Here is a 10,000-nt window from a genome sequence, read left to right as displayed (position 1 = left end):
GTAGTCGAGACTTTGATTCGTCTCGGCGCTGGAGTTAAAGTCGAGGCTCTTGTTGATGTCTGAACTCTTGGCCTGCTTAAGGGGAATGTTAAGGTTGACCTGAGGTCGGGCAGCCTCGACGCCACTGCCGACTGAAGCATTGTAGTTGGAGTCGCTGCTGGAGGGTGAAGGAGTGGGGAGTGACCTCAAGGCGTCAGACTTACTGCGTCCGTCGGTCTGACTTCCGATGGGGTTGACTGGCGTTGGGTGTGGGTAGTCGTAACCCATGAAGGCCTTGGAGGAGGATGTAGGAGGAATGTCATAGCCGGGATGGAAGTCTTGCAGGTCCTTGTGTTGCTGCAACAAGCGATCCTTCACGGAATTGAGGTAGGCCTTCTGGCTAGGTAGGTACGACTTGGCTTCGCTGAACATCGCTTCGGGGTCTTGAGGATTACTTCCCTGTCCTGGCAGAGGCGTCAGGTAGCCAGAACTCGAAGTCACCGACACAGACCGAGCGGTTTTCCCTTGGAAGCCGTTCATTCCTTCTAGAGCTTTCCTCGGGGTGAAAGGTGCAGGGGCGCTCTTGAGGCCTCCCGACCTGCCCTCCCCATTCACGGTGCCGTTGACGACGGAATTGCTGCGGGAGTACACGGACACGGGCGTCGGCGAGGAGATCGTGCTGATCTTGCGAGTGTTTGCGGCTGCTCGTTCCTTCCAGCTGGGCTTCTTGCGACGGCAGCACCGCCTCGGGCAGCAACAGCAGAAGAGGATGGCAACGACGACGGTGGTGGAAGTGGACACTGTGGTGGCGATGGCCACGGGCGTGATGACGTCATCGTCCCTCAGAGTGACAACCTCCTCACAGTACTGCGTCATGCCTGACTCCAGCAGCTTCATGTAGGAGGTGTTTGACTCCTCCTCCGCCACTGACCTTCTTCGCCGAGTGACGTACGTAAACCTCTGTCCCTCTGGCTGCTCTGTCGTTGAAGTGCTCTCGGTCGTGAAGTCATACGTGAAGGACTGTTCGGATGGGCCTTCCTCTTCGTTAAACTCGTATATGAATCTCTGACGCGGTGTCGTGGGCGGCAGAGACGGGATCGGTGGCGGAGGAACATTCCTTGGGTTGAAGTCGGAGTTGACCACCGACGGGAGGTTGAAGGGGGAGCCCGACGAGAGGGGCACGGCGATCCTCTGCCCGGTGCTCGTGTATACAAAGGTCGTCCCGGGGTCAGGCGGGGGAGGGCGAGGCGGCCGATGGCTGGGCCGCGGGGGAAGGGCGGGCACAGCAGGTATGATGGACGGGAAGGAGTTGCTACTTGGACGTTGAGAGTTTGGCGGCGGAGGCGCATTTGGGGGGAAAAACTGTGCGACGTCTTGTGGGTTTTGATTCACTGGTGTATTGGGTGGGGAGGGTGGGAGGGCGGGAGGAGGAGGCACTCTTACACCTGAAGGGCTTTTACCTCCCACTGCTTGATGGTCAGCACCAGACTGCACACTGCGACCTCTTGCAGCCGTTCTTACAACTTCGGGATCCCGAGGCACATGCCGATGAGGCAGCACCTCGGAGGTCATATCCTTAGCCGCAGTTTCTCCATCTGTGTTAAGATACTCTGCTACCTGCACGTCTGTGAGGGAATTGAAGCAAAACACATAGGCTGTACCTGGCTCCAATCCCTCCACAGTGTAGTGATTGGTGAAGTTCTGGACAGGCTCGCCGCCGCGACTCACCAGCACCACCTCTGTCTCGTTCTCGTCGCCGAAGCGGCGGTACAAGATCTTCCAGCCGAGCGGTCGAAGCACCAAGGACTCTCGCTTCCCTCGAGGGTCTTTGTGCTGAATAGTGACGTTCCACGACATGCTTACTCGCCGCACTTCCCGTGAGAGGACGACCTTCTCTGTCTCCACGAAGTAATCTTCGGCGCTAACGAACGGCACGACCCGAGGGGAGCTGGTGGTTGTAGAGGTCGTCGTAGTCGTCGAAGAAGTGAGCGGCGGGGTGAGCTGGGCCCTCGTGAGCGTCCTTGCATCGAGGCAATGGTCGGGTCGCGTGAAGAGGCGATGGTCTTGGATGGGCGTGAGGCAGAAGGTGTAGCGCGTGTCCTCCTCGAGCCCGTGGAGGACCTCCGTGAAGAGCGACTCGCCGGGAACCCAGTCAGCCCTCTCGGCCTTGTACCTCTCGAGGCGCATCCTGGTGGGTCCCGCCAGCCGGGGATCCTCGTCGGCACGGCGAAGGGTGACGGCCCAGGAGAGGGGCGCCGCGTCGAGGTCCCTCCGAGCGGAGGCGTAGAACTGGGCCTCGACCCTCCAGGACACGAGGAGCGCCTGGTGGTTCAGAGCCGTCACGTTGAGGAGGTGGAGGGCGTCCAGGGCGGCGGCCAGCGCCCCGTCCACATCGTCGCCCACGAACACCACCTGGCTGTGGTTGTCAGACTCCTCCGCCGGGCAGGCGTCCGCCTCTGGAGGGAAGGAAGGAAGGAGTCAGAGCAACAGACAGAACAGTGGAACATTTCACACTGACAGCCATCTTGTTTGTCTTGATTTGACTTGTGTGGCATATTTGGGAAGACTGGATGTGTATATATATTGTATGGATATATATATGTATATGTGTATGTATGTATATATATATATATATATATATATATATATATATATATATATATGTAGATATACAGATATATAGACATATATCTATACCTATATACATGTGTGTGTGTGTGTGTGAGAGAGAGAGAGAGAGAGAGAGAGAGAGAGAGAGAGAGAGAGAGAGAGAGAGAGAGAGAGAGAGAGAGAGAGAGAGAGAGAGAGAAACAGAAAGAAAGCGAGATAAAAAAAAAACACACACACACACATGCGTGTATACAGCCTACAACGGGGTCAGCAAGAACTACCCACCTGTAAGCGAAGTCACGGGTCGATGGCGGAGGTGCAGCGGCGTTGCGCAAGAGGGCGCCCTGACCGCCGCTGACCTCCTGCCGCTCTGACCCTCCAGCATCCACAGCGAGTCACAGTCACAGGACCATGGGTTGCCTGCAGACGAAGACCAAGTAATAATTGTTCTCATAAAAAAAAAATCGTCATTCAAATAAATGTAATCACATAAAAGATATAAAGTAATACATAACACCTTATGTATAAACTAACGATTTTGTTGTGTATGATTAGAGAGGTTACGTCAGAGAAAGAAAGCAGAGAGAGAAAAAAAAACACAAAAAACAAGAACACATGATCTAAACAGCGCATTGACTTGATAAGTTAATTAGAATTAATACATAAATACATACATACATATATATATATATATATATATATATATATATATATATATATATATATATATATATATATATATATATATACATATACATATATATGCATGCAACAAAAAGTATCCAGTTGATGTGATGGTAACAAAGAACAAAGGTACTCGTTATATTTAGTGTAGCACATATCTACATCATATTTATTAATTAACACCTATGAAAATAGACCTAACACATAGACACACACACACACACACACACACACACACACACACAAAACACACACACAACACACAACCCCCCCCACCCCCACACAATCCCCCCACCCCACCCCCACCCCCCCACAGACACACAGACACACACCACAAACAGCAACGCATAAGCCCAAAGGCACACACCTGCGAGGTTGATGTCAAGAAGCGAGGCAGAGAGGTTCTTGGGGTCGAAGGCGCGAAGAAGATTGTCACTTAAGTCGAGGAGTTGTAGGCGGGGCATGTTGCTGAAGGCGCCGCCGAGGATCTCTGTGGAAATGACATGTCTTGGTCATCTCTTTCTTGGGTGCGTGGAGTGGTATGTGTTGTGTATTTTTATGTGTGAGAGTTCTATTGATGATGGGATGGGTTTTATGGCTCTCTTTGGTATACGTGAAGGGGTATGTCTTGTTTGGATTTTTATCTCTCTCTCAGAAGGAAGCATGTACCGTATGGATTTTTGTCTCTCTCGTTGGTGCATGAATTATCATGTATGATATATTTTTATCCGTGATTGAGAATATATGTCAAGATAGTGAGTGTTGTTTATGGAGATCCTTGCTATATGAAGTGGTATACTGGTTAATTCTTACTTATGAGAACCGCTGTGTGGACTTTAATGTATTTTGTATTCCTTGATAAATGAACTGGCATGCGCATTTTTTATATATGAAGTATCTCTATATAATAATTGTAGAAGTCTTGTATGGTATATTGCTTGGTTAGGTTAGGTTGGTATGTACATTTCTTATTTGAGATTAAGAAGCCTTGTTAAGATGGTATGAGTTGTGATTTTGAAATTCCTTTTTTTCTACATGAAATCATGTGATTACTATGTATTATATTCAGTTATGTGATATATCTATTGTCATTGTGACAATAGATATGATAAGTCATATTGCAGAATGATTACTCAAATATTATTTACTAAGAGCAATATCAGTGTAAATTCAAAAGGAAATTTGATAAGTCATCAACTGAAATAAACTAAGACCAACATTAATGATAAAGCACCGTGTTGATACAGTGGTATCAACACTATAAACAAATCATGTTTATTGAATTATTAGACAACAATTTCGAAATTCTGCTGAATTCCATCTCCAGGTCTGAGACGATTGACCCATCTTTCAACAAATCGCGCCTACGGTGGCTTTTTCTTCTAGCAAAATAAGCAAAACGTTATCAGGGTAACGTAATACAACTTACAGAAACAGCAGATTTACCCAACACACCTTCAACACCAAAAAAAAAAAAAAAAAAAGAAAAAAGAAAAAAAGGTAATGATAATAATAATACGTAAAATAATAATAATAACAATTACAATAATAATAATAATAATAATAATAATAATATAATAATACCACAAGTAAAAAAAAAAAAAAAAATCCAAGGAACTAACTCGAGATCTTATTCGAGGAAAGGTCGAGATTGGTGAGCCGGTCGAAGGGCCTGGAGAACTGCTCAGGGAAGGCCGTGAGGGCGTTGTGGGCGAGGGTCAGGTGTCTGAGGGACGTCCTGAGAGGCTCCAGGTTGAACACCGTCAGGCTGAGTCCTGGGGAAGATAAGCCGAGACGCGCCTGGGTAGCTGCGATCTGCGGAGAGGAGGGCGGCTTAGATACAGGTGGGGATCGGGATTGGGATTAGGGATTTGACGAGGAGTGAGTTTGGATTTTGTAATGATTCAGATTCAATGGCGTTCTCTTTCTTTTCTTGTCTTATTTCTCAGTATCGCTCTCTCTCTCTCTCTCTCTCTCTCTATCTATCTATCTCTCTCTCTCTCTATCTCTCTCTCTATCTATCTCTCTCTCTCTCAGTCCATCCCCTCCCTCCCCCTACCTTCCCCTCCCTACGCCCTCTCCTTTACCCCCTCCCTCCCCCTCCCCCCTTCCTCACCTGGCCAAGCAGATTGTGATCGAGATGCAGCTGACGAAGGCGATGAAGGTTGAAGAGCAGCGTGCCCTCGGGAAGGTGGTTGATCCGGTTGTGGCGCAGATCCAGCACCTCCAGCCTCGTCAGGTTAGCCACCGCCTCCGGCACGCCCGCGAGGAGGTTGTGGGCCAGCACCAGACGCGTGAGGGTACGGGCGTGGGCGGCCAGGGCATCGGGAAGCACCTCCTTCAAGCCGGAGCTAACGATGCTAAGGATCTCCAGCGACCCGCCGTCGTCAGGAGAGCCCAGCCCCTCGCCAGTCAGCCTCGGGATCCGGCAGGAGAACAGGGACAGTTCCCGCAGGAACGGGGTGTCCGGCAGGGTGTCCGGCAGGGTGTCCGCTTCCTCTCTGGGGATCAGGTCGAGTCGTGTCAATAGAGTCACAGCCACCGTCATAATCAGGCTTTGTTACTCATGCCTGGCCTGGCGCCCGTGGGTATGACGCGTGCCCCGGGCAAGGTGATAAGGTCAGGACGCGGCGGTAGCGATTGCAGTGGTAAAGATGGAGGGGATATGATAATGATAGGAATAGCAATACAGGTGATGATTATGATAAGAATGATAATGAGGGTGATGGTGATGGTGGTGACGGTGATGGTGATGATGATGATAATGATGTGATGATGAGGATAATGATAATAATCACGAAAATAGTAATCATAGTAATGATATTAATAATGGTACCAGTAATTTGATAACGATGATGCTAATGATCAAACTATAACAATAATAATTATCCCTATCCTCATTATAACATAAATCAAAGTGATAATAATGATGACAAAAAAAAAAAAAACGGGTAGCAACAACTTCATCCCAAAAGAAAAGAAAAGAAAAAAAAAGCAAGAAATGAGATAGCATCACACTACATCAAGTGTTGAACGTAAGAGGAAGTGTGTGATTTACTCAAGGTCCTATCTATATTTAGGTGTTCTTTTACCATTAAGTTAATCACTGTTTAAATAAATAACTAGACAGTAATTGCTCACTAGTTTACGGAATAAACCGACTTATTTACATTTCAAATGGATAGGTGATCATAACATTCATTATAATACAAGCTGCATAACACGTACATATATTTAATTGATTTGTGATTCGTTGGCTGTAGAGATACCAATGTTTACTTTAATGTTTTTTATTATTTCCATGGTTATTAATGGTTTATCATTTATTATCTGTTATTCCATTATTATCATTCAATCTTTATTTTATTTTATCATTATTTTTTATAGAGTATTATTTCAGTGTGAGTTTTGGTGGTATTATTTAGTGAAAATGAGTAGAGGAAGATGAAGTGAAAGAGACGAATGATGATGGTGGTGATGACGATGGTGGTGATGACGATGGTTGTGATGACGATGGTGGTGATGACGGTGGTGGTGGTGATGGTGGTTACTAATAGATATCAAATTCTTTCATCATTACAGTAACTATACTATATCAATAATGTTCTGACTATAGCTATGGTCCCTTCCCCCCCCCCAAAAAAAAAAAAAAAAAAGTTCGAATACTATTTCATTCTAACTGTAGCTACATTATATCAATAAAATTCTGACTGTAGCAATGGTACCCCCCCCCCCCAAAAAAAAAAAAAAAAAAAAGTTCGAATACTATTTCATTCTAACTGTAGCTACATTATATCAATAAAATTCTGACTGTAGCAATGGTAACCCCCCCCCCCCCAAAAAAAAAAAAAAAAAAAAAAAAAAAGTTCGAATATTATTTCAACCTTACTGTATCTATATGACATCAACAACATCCTAAACTCACCTAGTTCCATTCCCTCCCGGACGACCCTCGGTCTCTCTCGCCCGCTCGACTAACTTCGCCATCTCCTCCACCAGCTGCAGTGAGTTCAGGCCGCGACAGCTGGCCATTTGATCCAGGCGGCGGAAGTGGCATCCTGGTTGAGCGAGCGTCTCTCCCGCAACTTCATCTCCGCTGGATGCTGTTGTAGGAGAGGTGGAGGTGGTGGAGGGAGTGGAGGAGGTGGAGGTGGAGGTCGCCGCGCTTAGGAGGGCAAGCAGGACCACCGTCAGCGCCTGTAGGGCTATGTTTGTCATCTTGATGTTCGTGGCGGTCTAGTGGTCATTACAGCCTGTAAGGAGGATGAGGTCATTGTATATTTATTGTTTTTTTTTTTATATGTTGTTGTGGTTATTGTTTATCTGTTTGTTTAGTTAGTATCAATATTTTTTTTTCCTTGTGTGATTATGATTTTTTTGCGTCTGTCTGCTTATTTATTGCCTTATCTGTCTTTTTTGTGTCACTATTCAATTAGACTTTTACTTAATTAGCATTTTTTTTAGCCGTTTGTGCATTTTAATTATGATTATTAATTAAGTCATGCATATATATATTCATTTATCTATCCATTTTGTATCTATCTGTTCATTCACTCATATAATTTTCTAGTAATGAGACAAATTATTATGTAAAATTATTTGATGGTTATGTATCAGGATTATTCTTGGTTGAAATTTTGCAGTTGAAATCGTGTTGTTTGGTATTCCATTCATATGGTCTAATTTCGTTTACATGAGAAAAAAACAAAAAACGCAAAAGCTACAACGTGAAAGAGGAATATCGAGATAAACAAAAAATATTTCGATTTGGAAATCTTGGTTACTCTTGCCTTCAAACAAAAGCAAAAAATAACCGACCTTCAGTTAAAAAAAATTATCGTTAGTAAATCTTAAAGTCACAAATATTTTTTGAAATTGTCACCGAAACCCCGTGGACACATATTGATTTTCGCACTTCGACGCAAACTACCCCCCCCCCAAAAAAAAAAAAAAAAATAATAATAATAATAAAATAAATAAAAAATAATAATATTCACAGGGAACATTCTAAATATAAAATCAAAACCACTGAGACACCAGACAACTTACTATGTTATTTAGCCAGTCAAGAATAAGAAAAGATAATCTTAAATAACGCAGGTCAGACGAGAAATTGTTGTAATCATCGTAAAGTTTTTTTTTTTTTTTTTTTTTTTTTAATTGAGCAAAGTCATTCCAGTTTGAACAAAGCATGTGGCTCCGGAGGCTCGGCATTAGTTTGTAATATTTACTGCGTATCTTTTGTAATAGGTGAACCAGGTAGCAGCAGTGGTTGAGATATTATCAGTGGTAAAGTAGGCAGTAACAGAGGTGGTGGTAGTTTAAGTAGCAGTAGTTATAGCAGTAGAATTAATTGTAGTTAGTAGTTGGTAGTAGCAGCATAAGAATGGCTATTGACAACTGAGTAGTAGTGATATTGAAATAGTAGCTAGTATGATAGTATATATTGACAGTTTATCGTGTTACAGATCTGAAAACCGAACTCGGTAGCTTTTTACTAACAAGCCGCTAGAATTCGGGACACTTCATCAGAATGACAGGGCGTTTTTTTTTGTTTTTTTTTGTATCATTCTTCATATTTCCATTTTAATTTTCGTCTTTTATTGCCTTATTTCTATTAATCTACTTATTCACCATCAGCATCTTTTTAAACATCACTGTTGTTGTCAGATTGAAAAACAATTAAATCAACATATTGCACTAACATAATATCCTCCACGCCTCGTTTTGTCATCTCAGCCGTCCGGAAAACGTTTTGAGAATATGTCTGAACACTTCCTGCTGAGGTGTGAAGGATAAGATGTATCAGTTGCAGTACGACCTTGTGTGCGTGTGTGTGTGTGTGTGTGTGTGTGTGTTTCTCTTTCTCTGTTTCCCTGTCTCTCTCTGTCTGTATCTGCCTCTCTCCCTCTCATATTCTCTCTCTATGTCTGTATGTCTCTCTCACTCTCTCAATCTCTCTCTATCTCTTTCTCTCTGTCTCTCTCTTCCACTCTCTCTCTCTTTCACTGTTTTCACTTACATTTTCAATATTGTAATCATCACTACCATTATCACCACCACTACACTTATCATCATCACTTCTATTATCATCACTACCATTATCATCATCATTACCATTATCATCATTACTACCATTATCATCATCACTACCAATATCATCATAAACTTCATCAGAATCATCACAGTCAACAAGAATCCTCCCTCCCACGCACTCGCAAATGACAGCTGTCAGAATAGACCTACAGCCCGTCCATGGCACCAAGTAGCAAGGCCGCCGTAGAAAATCCAAAACACACTGTTAGCCAAATTGCTTAAGTCACCCCTCTCCCTCCCCCTCCAAAAGAAAAAAAGGAACATACAAAGAAAACGGACGCGAGAACAACATTGTCTCGAAGCCTCTGTATCTTAGCAAGACAAATTTCATTTCCCATGGCGGTTTGAGGGGGCAACCAAAGGCTCAAGGCTAAGCTATTGTTAACGTTGGCTGTCATGTTTGTCACGTGTGTCATTTTCGGTTTTGGGTTCGACCTTTCGGTGCCTCTTCGGCTGCTCCATGTCATCCTCATCTTCTTAGGGTATTTCTTCTTATCATTGTTCTTCCTCTCCTTCTACTCCTCTTCATAATCATCTTAATCCTTCTTCTCCTTTACTTTCTTATTCTCCTATTTTCCCTTCCTCTTGTTCTCTTCCTCTCCTCTTCCTCCTCCTCATCATCATCTTTAGT

At 44.2% G+C, this 10,000-nt stretch overlaps 1 protein-coding gene across 1 annotated transcript in view; it reads right to left on the bottom strand.

Moving 5' to 3' along the window:
• Positions 1 to 10,000, bottom strand: part of LOC122251375 (uncharacterized) — a 64,172-nt gene that overhangs the window by 1,029 nt on the left and 53,143 nt on the right. Inside the window, exons 2-7 of the mRNA XM_043013287.2 lie at positions 7,199 to 7,526; positions 5,390 to 5,774; positions 4,896 to 5,088; positions 3,641 to 3,763; positions 2,875 to 3,009; positions 1 to 2,435 (exon numbers count right to left, since the gene is read on the bottom strand). The exon at positions 1 to 2,435 is cut by the window's left edge and continues 1,029 nt beyond it. Of these exons, the coding sequence (XP_042869221.2) occupies positions 1 to 2,435; positions 2,875 to 3,009; positions 3,641 to 3,763; positions 4,896 to 5,088; positions 5,390 to 5,774; positions 7,199 to 7,491 (3,564 nt within the window). The 5' untranslated portion in view covers positions 7,492 to 7,526. The remainder of the gene's footprint in view (positions 2,436 to 2,874; positions 3,010 to 3,640; positions 3,764 to 4,895; positions 5,089 to 5,389; positions 5,775 to 7,198; positions 7,527 to 10,000) is intronic.

The sequence above is a fragment of the Penaeus japonicus genome, unplaced genomic scaffold (assembly GCF_977035675.1).
Source record: "Penaeus japonicus unplaced genomic scaffold, GWHDUDI00000001_assembly GWHDUDI00000027, whole genome shotgun sequence".
NCBI classification, from domain to species: Eukaryota; Metazoa; Arthropoda; class Malacostraca; order Decapoda; family Penaeidae; genus Penaeus; species Penaeus japonicus.
Note: the sequence above shows the minus strand (reverse complement) of the source record. Positions and strands in the feature narration are given on the sequence as shown.